Consider the following 16,291-nt stretch of genomic DNA (forward strand, 5'->3'; position numbering starts at 1 on the left):
GAATAACTCTATTTGGTAGTTGGAATAAATGAACAACAATTGAGATTTATAAGCGGTAGTCGAGAATTATTAGCAATAATCGAGAATATTCTAAAGTTTATACCGCAGTCGAGATTTTATATACGACGGTCGAGATTTTGTATACGATGGTCGAGATTTCCGACTGTAATTTTGGTCAGCGGGTGTAGATAGACACGTTCAATGATTCATGTTGGTTGGACTTTTTTTCCTATAAAACATGAGGTTGATTTCCATAATGGCCGGTAATGGTCCAAGTAATGATCCTAAATTTTCAGAATTAAGTGCATCTACTGTGGACCAACTTCTATCGCGAATCAACGAATTATCAAACGCACTTTCATCACCAGTAGAAACGGAAGTCAGGCGCATATTTCGTGGGGAAAACGTGCCACAGCAATCGGAGTCGCATGTGCGGCCAACTATAAGCTCGGAAAGCTCTCCTACTACCTCACAGTCATCAGCTAGAGCTGCATCATCAAGATTTAGCGACTCACGAAGATATTTCGTTGCGAGGCGGCAGTTCGAAGGGCAACGTTCGAGCTTCACGAGGCGAAGGCAGACTAGGCCGAAGGTTACGGACAACAGACCTTTTCTTCGTGATTTAGTGTTGCTGTCAGGTCCTGATGATGTGATCGTTCCACGTCAAGGAGCTCGTCTGGCACTGATGGAAAACGGGCATGTGGTCTCAGGATGCCGCTTTACCAAAGGAATGAATGCAGCTCAAGTTGAGATTGCCATTGTTGAGGCATTTGATGGCAAAATTCCTGCCGATGTTGACATTGAGTTGATGGTCTCAATGCACACATCGTTGGTTATACCATCTCTGGCTCCTGGACAACAAGGTATAGACGGTGCTATTTTACAACGGCTCTACCAGAATAAGCCAGTCTATGTCCGGCCCAGTAGAAAGTTGATTCAACTACAAAATACATCTTCACAACAGGTGTGTTTTTGTTTATTAGTACAAGATTAATATAGTAATTTGCTTTTTTGCTTAGTTCTGCTTGTGATTGCAGTGTTACCACTGACTTAGGTTCACATGAGACTGTATCTTATGTATTTATGCTTCAGCTCTTGATCTTATTAGTATCATGTAATCATTATTATTATTAATATTACTGATACTATTATTTTCAGAGTCAAGTACCATTGGAGGAGGAATCAGGTGGGATGGATGATGGCATGAACCAAGGTGAGAAAAATGTCAAATTGTTAAATTTCTAATCAATTCTAGGGATGATTGCGAGCAACGACAGAAGTTCTATTAATGCCTTGACTGTACATGCCAACACCTTGAATTGGTTTCAAAACCCTCAAAAACAATGGGCACTTCATTTCCTGCCCTAAAATTATTATATTCTCACAGAGTTAGCCAACCCCTTGGGTATTTATATAGACTCATAAATTTCCATCATCATGCTAGTAACTACAGTAATGCAGTGCTAGACACTTCACAAATTATTGGGGTGGGGGGAGGGGAGGTAAGCAAGGCCAAATTTTAAGTATATGCATTATGCTAATGGAAAATTGTGGCAAAATTTGTGTTTGTAAATATGTTTAGATTATGTGCCATCTGAGTGTAAATATGATGTAGGGTGAATAAAAAATCTTGAATTGTGACATTTCAGTTACGTCTAAATAATCAGTTAATATGTATCGATGTAGTGACTGAATTTTATGTTTAATATATGGTTAACTCTTAATTTTACTGTTACTGTGAAATCATATATTATTAGGCTATGTTGTAACTTGCTACATCGATTACTTTTTAGCTTATGTTCGATCAGTCATGATTACAATTGGCAACTACATTATATGGCTGTAATTTGTATTATTTGGTGTACAGTCTTTAAAAAGTTATGTAGGGGCTTGTATTCCCCCCCTCCAAGTATTCACCATTGCTATGTCATATTTTTTAACTATTTGTTTTTTCTTTGTTTTGTTTAAGCTATTGATGAGTTAGAAGCAGAGTTAGCCTTACAAGATGGCCAACAAGTGTCCACTGCAACAATGCCACCTTTCACTTCAGCAGCAGCACCTTCCACGTCAACAACACAACCCTCCACTTCAGTAGCATGGTATTCCTCATCAGTGGCACCAGGTCCGACCTCTTCCATGCCACCACCTTCTACTACAATTCCATCCTTGCCCACTTGCACAGCACTGGCATCCACTTCAGGGGCTTCCCTGTCCACTTCAACAGTGCAACAGTCAACAATATCAACTGCCCCTCGATCCACACCATCAATAATTGTTTTGGATGAGCCTGCTGATAGCATCCCAGGTTGTGTAAATAGAAGATTGTTTAACTTATAAGAGTTACTGACACAGGCTTCACTATGTTTACCAGAGTGTGCCTGACACAGGGTTCAAATTAATGCAGTAGCAAATCACGATTTGCTATCCATTTTCAAATATTAAATTTGAACCCTGGCCTGACATACTTATTTTGGAAAATAACTTACACTAAGCTAACTTTACAGGCTTGCTTACTGTTTTGTTTTCTATACCTATATGCACATGTCCTGTATGTCTTTTTAAATCACTAGTATTGTAGGGGTGCACTGGAACCAGTATTTCAGGTTTCCGGCCAGAACTGGAACTGACCCAGAGATCCGGCTGGAACTGGAACTGAGTTATTTAGATTATGTGGGAATATTTTATTTTGTCTGATGCCAGTGCCTGACTGGTTCTTCCCTGACCAGAATAAAGTATTCATATATTACTACACAAATGTGTGTAGTTCACATTTTAATAATTTATCTTCTTAGCAACGAAGTAGAAATATGAAATATGATCTATTCAGTCTATTTAATCAATGTTATTCAATAAAACTCATAAACTTGATGTTCTTTCTCTCCAAAAATGACAGTTCCGTTTCTGAATTCTGAAAAATTAGAGTTCCGGCCAGAACTAAGTGGCCAGAACCAAGACCGGGTGCACCTCTTCAGTATTGTTTTGGCAGGTTCAAACCCCAAGATGTAGGCAAAGCACTTCATATGCACTAAAAACTTTGCTCCTTATGTTTTGAATCATGTAACACACTTATTAACATCCAACATACATTTTGAACAATGGAGATGGCATGACAATGAGCATCAATGTGGCATGCTCCATGGACCATGTAATGCATTTTGATGCTCATAGTTGACATCAGTAATTTGTTCAGTATGGAAGACTCATCTTGAAAAGCAACCCCCTTAACTGGTGAAAAGGCTTTTTGAATAGTGATGAGTATTGCAGTGTATTTATTATAACAGATACCATTTATTTTTTAAACAGTAGGTGGTGCGCAAGAAAGTCAAGACGACCAGGTTGATAATGATGATTTACCACAGGTCTTACTTCCTTCAAGAGAAATTCTCTTATGGAGAAGCAATCTTATGCAAGAACTGATTACACAGTTTAAGGATCCAGAAATTCTACAGTCCAATGTTACATTTGTTCTTGTGGCAGATAACAACAATCCAGAAGTGGGTCGGGGAAATGGTGTTACACGTGAGGTTCTAAGTCTATTCTGGAAGGATTTCTCAATTTCTCTGTCTATTGGAGCTGCAGAAAAAGTACCTTGTATAAGGCACGATTACCAGAGAGATGAATGGTTAAGCATTTCCCGAATTATAGTTTTTGGATTTTGTAATCAGAGGTATTTTCCCATTTTCTTATCAAGGGCTTTCATAGCCAGCTGCATGTATGGAGAAGATGCACTGACACGAAAATGCCTCCTGGATTCATTTTGTATTTATGTGTCTAAGGATGAACAAGAAACTATTAAAAAGTGCCTTGAGGGTGAAATCGATGTCAATGATGAAGATTTGTTGGACTCGCTAAGCAGCTATAAATGTTATCGCCTGCCCACACAGGAAAGCATAAAAAGCATTTTGCAGGAGTTGGCTCATCAGGAGCTTGTTCAAAAGCCAAAGTATATCACCATGGCGTGGAGTCCACAGTTGGAAGCACTGAAAGGATTTGCTGAGTTCCACGATTTAAACAGCATGTGCACCATGTATGAAAGAAAAAAGCCAACATCAAAGCATGTCATCAAGCTCCTTAAAGCAGACCCTAGCTCTGATGCTGAGCGTGCAAGCTTTGACCATCTCAAGAGATTCATAAAGTCATTGGATGACAGCAAGCTGGCCGGCCTGTTGCAGTTTATTACAGGAAGTAACATCATTGCAGTTACTGAAATTGAAGTGGCTTTCACTAGCTCTGTTGGTGCCCATCGATGTATTGTTGCACACACTTGTGGTCCTCTTCTTGAATTGCCATCTACTTTTCAAACCTACAGCGAATTATCAGAAGAGTTCACTAACACTTTAGCTAACTCATTTGTCTGGTTGTTTGACATTGTATGACACCCTAACAATAGTTACTGTTCATTGATAATTGGCATTGCTAGATGTTAAAAACTTACAATTTTTTTGTTTGGTTCATGTTATGTTGAGTTCATATTATGTTGAACGAGGGCTATTTTAGACATCAATTTTGCAAATGAATTACAAGTTATGGACTTTGGCTCACTCAAGAGACTTGGTACAATTGTTGCAGATTAATGTTAAGAAACTATAAAAATTCATTTCAAAGCAGAAAGTTCTAACTAAACCCAAATCCTTGATGTTCATCTTTTTGCTGATGACTCAGATTTTTGTTGAAACTAATAAATTTGTGTTGATATGCACTTTAAGCTGGGGTTCTTTGAAAGTTATTCAAGAGTATGCTATATGAAAATGACATGAAGTTCAAGAACAAATGTTTTCCAAAAATCCCAGTGTATTGATGTAATGCTCAATTCCATTGTTGCCATCCTCTTCCAGAGGATCAACATTTTGTTGAAGATAAATGATTTGATCCTCAGTGAGATCAATACCAGAGGTAGGCACAACAACATTATTGCCTGTGATGATATCTGGTAAAGGGCCACCATAGTCAATTCCATAGGAATTTTCATTTACAGCGAGAATATCAGAACCACTTTGTATGTTAGTATGCCAAAGTGTCAATGGTGTTTGGTGGTTCTCTGTTCTAATTCCATGATGATTCCACTGCCTTTGGAACTCTGATAAAGATGAATTTATGCGTGGGAGGTATACATAATGAAGTGCAAATAAATGAATTTCATTAAGTGAATTCAGCAATTCATTATTCTCTAAAAATTCAAAAAGGTCTTTGTAGAGGGCTGACAAAACTCTGTTGACTTCTGCCCAAAGTCTTTCAATTCGCTGATTGTGCACGCTCCTACCGGCAATGAAACTGCCTCTTCCAGCTCCTCTGTTTTGCACCATAAAACGTGCCACATCTACATTTTCTACACCGTGATCACCTCTTACCCGAGATGGCAGGCCAAACTCCTGAACACCATCTTGAAAATACTGCAGCACCGTTTCAGCTCTGTTATTTGAGCAGCAATGCAGATAAATAACTACTCGACTGAAGCCATCTATGCAGCCGTGAATGACAAACCTCTGGGATATCAACTTGTGATTAGAATCAATATGCCACAGATGGTTTGGACACTGAACATTATACACACGGCGGCAGATTGCATATCTTTTCCGTATGCTTCTCCCTACTGGATCTACTCGGCAAAGACTTTCTCTTATTCTCGTTCTTTGAACGTGGATTTTCCTTCCCTTTAAACCACCTCTGACATAGGATTCTCCACTATAGGGCGTCAATTGCAGGATTTCTAAGACTTGTTTATCAAGATCAATGTTACTTATGTCTGAGAAGTTTGCCTGAATCCCATACTCAGTTCGTCTTCTCAGCAGAGTTTTTTCTGATATGCCAAGAAATGCTGCAATGGCCTTCCAATTCATACCTGTATCTCTCAACTTTTCAATTTGCACTTTCGTTATGTTGAAGGCAGGTCTCCCACCTGTGCTTGGCAACATGGAAGGAACGTTGCTTAAAGTGCCGGGTGGAGATGCTTCCACGACTTCAGATAGCTTTAAAACCTAGGTTTCCAAGGCTCGTAGCAAGTCTGAAAGTGTGTTTGACAGACTATTATGATTAGGGACAACGGATGCAGAATGTGGTGCTGAATTAGTTGTCCCCAACTCTTCGTTTTCAGACACAGCCACAGCCATGGCCACGACTATGGCAGCATAGTTTTCCAGTTTGCTTTTACAGTGTTCTGCACCAACTGAGTCTTTATTCCGATATGATCGCATGCTGTAATCAAACAGACTTTTAATACTCAAAAGAAAACCTCGCAGTTCTTCGACATCCGCCATTATGGAAATCAACCTCGTGTTTTATAGGAAAAAATGTCCGCCTAACATGAATCATTGAACGCGTCTATCTATAGCCGCTGACCAAAATTACAGTCGGAAATCTCGACCATCGTATATAAAATCTCGACCATCGTTTCTAAAATCTCGACCATCGTATATAAAATCTCGACCATCGTATATAAAATCTCGACTGCGGTATAAACTTTAGAATATTCTCGATTATTGCTAATAATTCTCGACTACCGCTTATAAATCTCAATTGTTGTTCATTTATTCCAACTACCAAATAGAGTTATTCTCGAGTATCGGATAGTCTTTTGGACTATCGTGTATACAACTCAACTATCGCGTGTCAAACTCGATACGCTTTTGTCCGCTTTGGCTTGCCATAGTTTTGAATAACGAACCAACAACGGCTAGGAACCCAGCGACTAAGAAATATGTTGACAATGTTAAAACATCTTTGCAAACAAACATTAACACTAAAGCAAGTAAAACAGCATTAACAAATGCAACAAAAAAAAATTGGTATAGAGGCAAACTATCACATGATAATAATTCGAGAGTATATTTTTATGTGAATGGAACATCAGATCATAGCACCAACGTGTCTCAAAGCAGTAATGCTGATTTCACAGTGAATTCAGGCGATACCTCAAAACTAATTGTCAATAATGCTGGTTTGTATCTTGTCACATTCATCGATGGTGTGAAAAGTGCACATTTGTCACATCTCAAGTTCATTCTAGATAAACCATTCTTGACTACTAGCGGTGATATTAATATTCAACTCCAAAACACTAAAGGTTCTTGGCTGACAATAGCCAACACAGTAATGTTATATTTCCAAGCAAATACATCACTAAAAATACAGGCTGATAATAGTAATACACTTTTCGATGGAACAAACAACAGTTACATCATGTTAGCAAAACAAGATTAATATATCTAATATTTATATGACTGTGAAGAAAAAGGAAATATTCAATTGGAATCACATATCAAGCAAACTGACTGAAGACCAAATTGTAGAGTTAAAAACTTATTATAAGGTTTACCATCGTAAATGTTGGGCTTTTAAAAAGTTAATGAAAAGATTCAAGAAAATCAAACTAATTGGTAACTCTCTATCTGTCATATTTGCAACAGGAAGTATTGCTTCTGCTGTAGCGACAGGAGGTATTTCAATAGTTGCAATATCAACAATCTCTGTTCTTATCCAAGGATTTATGGCTCATAAAAACCTAGATTTAAATATTCAGAATTGCACCTATGCTTACCAAAGTTATCAACATTTGTTAATAAGTATCAAAAATACATTGAGAAGTGGTGAATTTGACATCGATTCATTACGACAAATGATGAGCTACATCGATGGTGTAGTTACTGATCTAGCCCCTGATGCAGATAAATTATTATTGAGTTATGATTCGAAATTTGTTGATTGAGGATTGAAACGATTTCGTCTCCGATGAGATTTAATATTTGAGCCCAATACTGTTCACATTGTTTAATAGTCTTTTTTGATTTTAAACTTTTTATTTCATTTGGTGTTAAATTCATCATATGAATTAGTTTACCAATGATAAACTTTAATGATATCATTCTTTTTCTTGAACTGTTTATTTGTGATTGAACTTGTTCAATGAGATCAATTACTTTTATAATTTTGTCTATGTGGTTTTTATTTATTTGAATGCAGGTTTTATCACAAATATCATAAATGATATTTTTTACACGGTATTTTCTGTTATAGACTGATTTTCTGCTAAATTTGAACCAATTTTTATAGAAATCAATGAATTTGGTAGGATCTTTGAAATATTGGCTATGAACTTGTCCACAATTAATACAAACGAAGAAACCATTATCTAAACGAATACTTTGATTCACACAACATTTTTCTTCAATGGGCTTATTATTTTTCCGGATAACTTTATCACAGAAAGGACAGCAATATGTTTCCGCTTTTATTAAAGCATCATGAATTTCTTTATTACATTCCATATTTTGTTAACGTGAGTTTTCTTTAAGTGTTTTTTTACCAAACTTGTGAATAATGAGGGTTGATGGTAATACAAAACAGTTTGATAGAGCTTCATTTTTCACTATTTTTGGTTTTATAGAGGGTGAAAATCAAGTCGCCCTGAGCCTACCGAAAATGAATCGCTGCGAATCGGTTGAAGAATGATATAAATTGCTTTGGTAAAGCTTGATTTTTTACCATTTTTGGTTTTATAGAGGGTGAAAATCAAGTCGTCCTGAGCCTATCGAAAATGAATCGCTGCGAATCGGTTGAAGAATGATATAAATTGCTTTGGTAAAGCTTGATTTTTTACCATTTTTGGTGTTTTGGTCTGAGAGCCCCAAGTCCTATACTACTCATTACATTTACATTTCTAGTTTTCTATCAGTTCCTGAGTTGGTTAGTGCAGATATCGCTTCCTACTTTTAGCATTTTTTCCCAGGTTTACTTAAATAAGTTAAACCTTTTCGTTTGGCGTATTTGTTTACTACCATTAGTATAATTTTACATGTAAACAATTTCGTCAATAGTTTTAGGTTTTGGGCTACAAGAAGTTTGTTTCTATTCGTACAGGCCTCTTCGCCGCATTATAGTGCACAATTCAAGTTATTCCAAAAACTCAGAGCAGAACGTGTTTCACAAAGAGGTAGTGTTCAATTTTACCACAGAATGAAAACAATTTCCTTTGATTTTTGCGGTACATTTTTGAGGTCTAGAGTTCCGTTTTGTTAAAACAGAAAAGAGTAGGGTAGTTTTCATATGTTATCCAAAAGCATAATCTTCTAATTAATCCGGCTTATGATCTGATGAGGGCTTGCAAGAGATTTTTAATACACTGAGGATATATATATATATATATTGTTTTCATCTAACAAAGATGTAAAACTATTCCTTTCTATGTTAGCAAACAGTTCAAGATTACGGTGATGATCGTTCGCGAAAGGTGAACATTGGTAGAAAAGAAAAGGATAGAAAGCTACAGAATACCAAACTAATCCACAAGCCACAAGCTCGATATCAAAATAAGGTTTGCGAAGCTTAGCAACATTTAGTAGAAACAAAAGTACTCTGTTGAGCTTTTTATCAACATTGCCTAAACTTGAACGCATTTTAGCTTATGACAAATCTTGCCATAAGTAGGAGATATAAAGGGAAATCCCTCAAATTTTGTATTAGTAGTAACAATACGCGAGGTTTTCTCTAGGTATAGAATGATGCCTTGTCGATGAAATGAGTTTTCAAATGAATTAAGTTCTTAGCGTTTACCGTAATTTTATATTGAACTTTTGCACGATTACTGACTCAAGATTACGACCATATTTGTAGAGAGTGACTTTCATCTTTCCGATGAAATATTGAATCTTTTCATATCGATAGAGTGAGACAATACACAATGGCTTGAGCACTTTAAGTGATATTTTTAAAACTCTTGTTTGTAATCGATCTGACCATGCTTTTTATTACAAAAAAACGTTGCAATTTACTTCCACCTCAACTACTACCACTACTATTACTTAACTGTTTACTAATCGAACAGAGACTAGAGAGTTATAGTTTAACATAAAGACTAGTAAAGCTTTTGTTTGGTTATTCAGATGCGTCATACCTTCGTTGGATACATCTTTAAGGCCATCATCAATCGACAAAATCGATTCTGAACCGACAACGTCTTGTACTTTCGCTTTCGCGTCAGTTTCCGCTTTTCCGTGTGAAGCAGGAATATGAAGCGAAGGCTGTGAATTTGCAGCAAATTCTTGAGAAATGCTGTAATGATCAACACAATACCGTCGTTAGGGTGCTAATTGCTCTTGGAGAGAATAAAGCAACAGCTGTATTGCACAGTTGAAGCGATACGATATAAAAATGGAAATTAACATATGGAAATTAACACTATTGCGTTTCGTTGAGTAAATCGGGCAACATCAACTCGAATCCAAGAACTATAAAATTTCGACGACAACTATGAGTTTCGCAAATGAAGACACACTATGAAGCGAGGATATATTTTACGGACAAGCCTTGAATCGTTTATTTAACGTAGTCGTGGTATCCAAGTACTTATCGTAAACTGAAATATGAATTTATAAGGAAGAAGCTAAGCTAAATGCGAATAGACAAACCAACATTCCAAACATTCCGATATAAAGGCAAGATGCAAAGCTAGCTAAAAACTCAAACAAACTCACAAAAAAAAAACTATATATAAGCTCAAGGAAAGGAACATTAGCACTTACATAACAGTCCCGCTTGTAAGAATCGAACCAAAACGAACTTCAATATAAGTTAGGTATTCGGAAGCGAAACGGGAAATCCAAACAGACACTTACTCTAACACAGAAAACTGTAGTCTTACAGCAAACGACAACAACCAAACGATAAACAAAAAAACTTCAACTACTCTTCTCTAAAAATCGCACACGTCAACATTGAATAAGGGTCCGCGTGATTTGCTTACGAGATTGCTTCGTAACCTCAAAGCACGCGCACGCGAGTCGCGCGCGCACAAGTTTGTTAACGTCTTCTTAACAGCAGGCAAAACCGTGGCAGCTGTTACATGGTTCCCCTGAAATGTCCACATTTCACTAATATACAAAGCTAATGAAGGTCATTAAGCACGACTAAATGTCCACAGAGTAATGAGGATGAAATAAGGTTAAAGACTACTTGTATTCGTGGCTCCTCGTTGGGGATGAACCTCAGGTCTCACTTGCTTCTTGTAACAGTACAAGTTTCTGTACGGGGCGTTCCAGGTATCTGCACGGTTTAACACGTCTACCCCTTTTATCCAGTGTGCGATCTGCGACAGCAAGTTTGACAGTGCGTACATGGCCATCGGCGCTCTGGTGAGCTTCGGTCACTCGAGCAAGCTGCCATAGATTGCGAGGAAGATTCTCATCATCCTTTATGAAGACGATGTCACCAACACGCGTGTTTCGTCTGGGCTTGTTCCATTTCTGCCTTTGTTGCAGGTTAAACAAGTTCTCTTTCTTCCATCTGATCCAAAATTCATTCGCCAAGTGCTGTACTCGCCGCCAGCGTTTTCTGCAATACTTATCAGGGGCTTCGAACACACCAGGTGGTGGTAGAAGTACTTTCGTTTTCATCGTTAGTAGATGGTTGGGCGTCAACGGATTCAGGGAGGTTGGATCGTTAAGGGAGTCAATCGTAAGCGGGCGGCTGTTTACTATTGCCTCCGCTTCGCACATGAAGGTTTCAAGCGCTTCATGGTTGAGTTGGGAACCGTTGGTTTGTAATAGAGACGACAGGACGTTGCGCACTGAGCGAATCTGTCGCTCCCATACACCACCCATGTGACTGGCTGACGGAACGTTCATCTTGAAGACAAACCAATCGCAGTCGTGGCGCCGTAGCACGCCTCGAATCTTATCATTGTCCAATTCTTCCAGAGCTACCTTTAATTCTCTTCTGGCACCCACGAAATTCGTACCCTGGTCGCTGCGTAACTGCCGAATAGGACCTCTCCTGGAGACAAACCTTCGGAAGGCGTTGATAAAGGAATCGGTCTCTAAAGTAGCAGACACCTCGACGTGTACTGCTCTAGAAGCCATACAGGTGAATAGCACTCCGTAGCGTTTAAGATCCTTGCGACCCTCTCTGATCACGAAGGGGCCAAAAAAATCAACTGCGCAGTTGGTGAATGGTGGCGCTGGCTCCAATCGATCATGCGGTAGTTCAGCCATACGTTGCTCCTGTAATTTACCACGTAGTTTACGGCACGTAACACATCTACGTATTGCAGACGATACGGTTGAAATAGCTCCTATGACCCAGTAACCGCTTGCTCTAATCTCATTAATCGTGATCCCTCTGCCTTGATGTTTTACTTTATGATGAAAGTGCCTGATAATGATTTCAGTGACGTGACTGGTTTTCGGCAGAATTGCTGGGTGAATGCATTGCCCCGGGATATCAGATGGGTTGAGTCGTCCACCAACTCTAATAATTCCGTTTGAATCCTTGTATGGATCCAGTTTACCAAGAGGACCTGATGGTGAGATGTCGGGGTTGAATTCTTGTTGTACAGCCTTCAGGATAACGACTTCTGCTTCATACAGTTCCTGAATTGACACAGGCTGGAAACTCCTTCCGCTTAGCAACTTCCTGGTGATCTTAGAATCATTTCCTTTCTGAATTCTACTTCGTAATAGACGTGTATACCGGCGGCATATGGCGATCGCCTTCTTAGCGCGGTGCCAATCCGAAAAGTATGTTAAGCGGTCTACCATGGTCGGCCAGGATGGTGTGACAGCAGTAGCGAGAGAGACAACTTTCTTGACTTCTGGATCACCACTTAGAAGCTCAGCGTCGCCGACTGATTGGGTTAACGTAACACCCCACTCAGTCTCTGGCTTCCAAAGAAAATCTGGTCCTTGAATCCACTTCGACTGGGCGAGCTCTCGTACTCTTAGCCCTCTGGACGCTTCGTCTGCAGGGTTGGTCTTCGTATCCACATACCTCCATTGCGATATCGACGTTTTATCTTGGATTTCTTGGACTCGGTTGGCTACAAATACGTGGAAACGTCTGACGCTGTTAGCGATGTAGCCGAGGACCACTCTGCTGTCTGTCCAGAATACTTCATCCGTTATCTCGATGTCCAGCTCCCCCTTTAACTGCTCGCTGACTCGTGCCGATAGGACAGCTGCTGTGAGCTCTAGCCTCGGGACGGTTACTGCTTTCAAAGGCGTGACTCGAGCCTTTCCTTGTACGAAAGCGCAGCAAATTTTGCCATTCTCATTTACCAGTCTCAAATAACTGCACTGCCCGTAGCCCTTGAAACTCGCGTCCGAGAAGTGATGGATCTCTGCCTTAATGACTCTTCCGAAATCTATAGGCTTGTAACAGCGTGGGATAGCAAAATTTTGCAATACTTCTAATTCGGCCTTCCATATAAACCATTTCGATCGTACATGATTGGGAACTGGATCGTCCCATCCAACATTATTTCTGCAAAGCTCCTGTAGAATGGTCTTCCCTTCTAGTAGGACTGGAGCAACGAAACCGAGTGGGTCGTAAATCGAACTGATTGTGGAAAGGATTCCGCGCCTTGTGCAAGGTCTGTCTCTAAGGGAGATGGTGAAATTGAAAGTATCCGACTCTATACACCACTGTACTCCCGCGTTCCATGGGTAGGTGTTCGCGACTGAAATCCAGGTCTTTGATGCCCTCTGCTCTATCGGATACTGGGATCTGCTGGATAACTTCCTTTCTGTTGGACGTGAACTTATGTAGGTTAAAGCCACCTCGTTTACACATTTCTTTGATATCCTTCACCAATTCGACTGCCTCTTCCACTGATGCCACAGACTTCAATCCATCGTCCACGTAAAAGTCGCGTCGGAGAAAATCTGCTGCCGCGGAACCGACAGCTGCTTCATTGTCATCAGCTGTAGCCTTGAGGGCAAAGTTGGAGCAACCTGGTGATGATGTAGCTCCGAAGAGATGGACAGTCATTCGGTACTCTTGAGGCTCTCTAGATGTATCGCCGTTTTCCCACCAGAGGAAACGCAGAAGGTCTCTGTCTTCTGGTGGTACTCTAACTTGATAAAACATCGCTTCTATGTCGCACATGAGTGCGATCGACTCTCGACGAAATCTGTAGAGAACGCCAGTCAAACTGTTCGTGAGGTCAGGTCCTTGCAAGAGTTGACTGTTGAGGGATTGTCCTTGATACTGTGCTGAGCAGTCGAAAACGACCCTGATTTTATTGGGCTTCTTAGGGTGGTACACACCATGGTGAGGAATGTACCAGATGGACTTGCGGCCTGTGTCTGTCACCTCCTGTTCTGGCACCCTTTCAGCATAACCATTGTCCATGACCTTGTTCATGAAATCCACGTAGTGTTGGCGATATGTTTCGCTGGATTCAAGTCGTTTCTTGAGGGGCTTGAGTCGGTTCCAAGCCATTGCGCGGTTGTTTGGTAACAGCAGATTTCTGTCCTTCATGGGTAGTGGTATCTCGTAATGAGCGTCTTGAAGGCTGATGCCATGCTTAACGATCTCCAGAAACTTCAGATCTTCCTGGGAAAACTCCTTTACATGGTGGTATTGTTCGGAAAAATCTAGTTCGAACATTCTCCGGACCTCAAAGGGGTTGATGACTTCCTTCGTTTGGTTATCGACTACAAACTTTCCATCGCGTCTCGTGTTACCAACTTCACAAGTGACGATCCTATGACAGAAAGAAGCGTCGTCTTCGTTGTCTAGAGAGGAAGGACTCACTGGACCAATAATTCCCCATCCTAGTTTAGTTCTTACCGCGTATGGGTCATTGTCGTTTCCAAGGATGACCTCTTGGGGCTTGAGGGCCTTTGGACAGTTACAACCTATCAAAAGGCCGACTTCGACGTCATGCTGTACAGGAGGTATCTCATCCTTTATCTTCGTTAGGTGTCGCCATTTACTTGCGATTTCAGGGGTCGGTATTTGGTTTCTCCTGGCTGGGATTGATTCTCTCGAGTACGCCTTCGGAAGTTTTATCACGGTTTGTCTGTCAAGCCTTTGAACAACCAGCCCCTCGACTTTCTGCGCAGGTATGCTTTCCTTACCGTGCATGGTGTTAAGCTTGAGGGACACTTCGGTTCCTTCTAGTCCAAGCTCCTTAAGAGTGGAATTTGTCACGAACGTGGAGTCGCTTCCGTCGTCGAGTAGCGCGTAGACGCTCACTTCAACGTGTGGGCGATCCCTATGGTGAACCATAACTGGCAAAATCATAGAGGTGGTGGTTTCGACGTCAGGCGAACTTGTTGAGCCACACACACTCTCGTCAACGCTCGTTGACCCGTTGCTGGGAGTAATAGAAGCAACTCCAGCGGCGATCGGGAGGTTCTTGCCTTGCGAGTCAGAATTCCCTTGTTTACTGTTTCTTGGAGGGCGCTTAGCGGTTGGAATGGAATTGTGAAGGAGAGTTGGGTGAGGTTTGCCACACTCTTCACAGGTAAGACGGAATCGACAGCTGCTGGACAGGTGACCCGATTTCAGGCAGCCAAAACAAAGCCCCTTGGTCTTCACAAATTCTCTTCTCTCCTCTACTCTGTTTTTCTTGAACTCCCGACAATTAGTGAGGGGGTGTGTCCCTTTGCATAGCGGGCACTGTTCCTGTATGATGCTGATGGCAAAGCTGTCTGCCTTGTTTCTTCCTTTGCCTCTATAATCCTTCGTAGTTTCGAGGCCCTTTCTTTCCCTTTTCAAGACGTCTGGCGAGGAGACTGGGTCGTTTGCCAAATCGGATTCTTCCTTGACGAACTGAACGAATTCGGCAAAAGAAACGTTCGAGCCGGATTTCTTTCGAGTATCGTATGCGTGACGACACCACTTAACGCCGCAATACGATGGTAATTTAGCGCTGACTTGAGTTAATGTTGATGTAGAGTCAAGTTCGCCAGTAGATCCTACGATCCTTACGGCCTCGTGACAGCGAAAGAGAAAGTCGGAAAGAGCTTGTAATCCGGTACTATCTCCGTCCTTAATCTGTGGCCACTTAAGTAGTCGTGATTTGTAAGCGTCCGCCACGTGCACTGGGTTGCCAAATCGCTGATCCAAAAGTTTTCGCGCTTCGGTGTATGCGCTGTCAGAATTCACGGGTAGAAATCCCCTTACAATCTCATTTGCCCTTCCTACGGTGTACTTTTCGAGGAAGTAAAGACGATCTTTATTCGATGAGACGTTTTCTGAAATAATGGAGTCGAACGCCGTCGTAAACGCCGGGTAGTCGAAAGCATTTCCTGAGAAAACAGGCGGTTCTTTGGCTGGCAGAATGTTTCGTTTTTGCTGTTCTACTAGCAGGGAACTAAGTTCTGTTTGTTTGGTCTGCAACCATATTAATTGCCTTAATGATTCCTGAAAGGGTGTTTCGTAATAGAATGACTGAGAACTGACTGGATCAGTTTCTTGTTTAATCGCGAAATTTTCTCGTTGCTGTGCTTGCACTGGCACCATAGTGAGCAAATTATCGGGACTATCTTGAGCGTGGGTTGGCGTGACTTTTGGT

General features: G+C 40.7%; 4 protein-coding genes across 5 annotated transcripts in view; 1 reads left to right on the forward strand and 3 right to left on the reverse strand.

Annotated features, from left to right (window-relative positions):
* Positions 1 to 13,358, reverse strand: part of LOC111323313 (uncharacterized) — a 41,636-nt gene extending 28,278 nt beyond the window's left edge. Inside the window, exons 1-2 of the mRNA XM_088734876.1 lie at positions 10,515 to 13,358; positions 9,887 to 10,044 (exon numbers count right to left, since the gene is read on the reverse strand). Coding sequence (XP_088591002.1) covers positions 10,977 to 12,527 — 1,551 coding nt within the window. The 5' untranslated portion in view covers positions 12,528 to 13,358 and the 3' untranslated portion in view covers positions 9,887 to 10,044; positions 10,515 to 10,976. The remainder of the gene's footprint in view (positions 1 to 9,886; positions 10,045 to 10,514) is intronic.
* Positions 111 to 4,705, forward strand: LOC148722467 (uncharacterized). Of its 2 annotated transcripts, none has more exons than XM_088734873.1 (4): positions 111 to 964; positions 1,159 to 1,213; positions 1,970 to 2,305; positions 3,304 to 4,705. In XM_088734873.1, the coding sequence occupies exons 1-4, from the start codon at positions 239 to 241 to the stop codon at positions 4,374 to 4,376; spliced, it is 2,190 nt and encodes a 729-aa protein (XP_088590999.1). In that variant the 5' UTR covers positions 111 to 238; the 3' UTR covers positions 4,377 to 4,705. The 2 variants fall into 2 exon arrangements, with proteins under 2 accessions (XP_088590999.1, XP_088591000.1); XM_088734874.1 differs by having other exon boundaries at positions 3,307 to 4,705.
* On the reverse strand, positions 3,741 to 6,646 carry LOC148722468 (uncharacterized). Its single transcript, XM_088734885.1, has one exon. It carries the CDS (start codon positions 5,910 to 5,912, stop codon positions 4,761 to 4,763), a length of 1,152 nt encoding a protein of 383 aa, XP_088591011.1. The 5' UTR covers positions 5,913 to 6,646; the 3' UTR covers positions 3,741 to 4,760.
* LOC148722469 (uncharacterized) overlaps positions 13,358 to 16,291 on the reverse strand; it is a 4,446-nt gene continuing 1,512 nt past the window's right edge. The window contains exon 1 of the mRNA XM_088734869.1: positions 13,358 to 16,291. This exon is cut by the window's right edge and continues 1,512 nt beyond it. Coding sequence (XP_088590995.1) covers positions 13,366 to 16,291 — 2,926 coding nt within the window. The 3' untranslated portion in view covers positions 13,358 to 13,365.

The sequence above is a fragment of the Stylophora pistillata genome, chromosome 10, assembly GCF_964205215.1.
Source record: "Stylophora pistillata chromosome 10, jaStyPist1.2, whole genome shotgun sequence".
NCBI lineage: Eukaryota > Metazoa > Cnidaria > Anthozoa > Scleractinia > Pocilloporidae > Stylophora > Stylophora pistillata.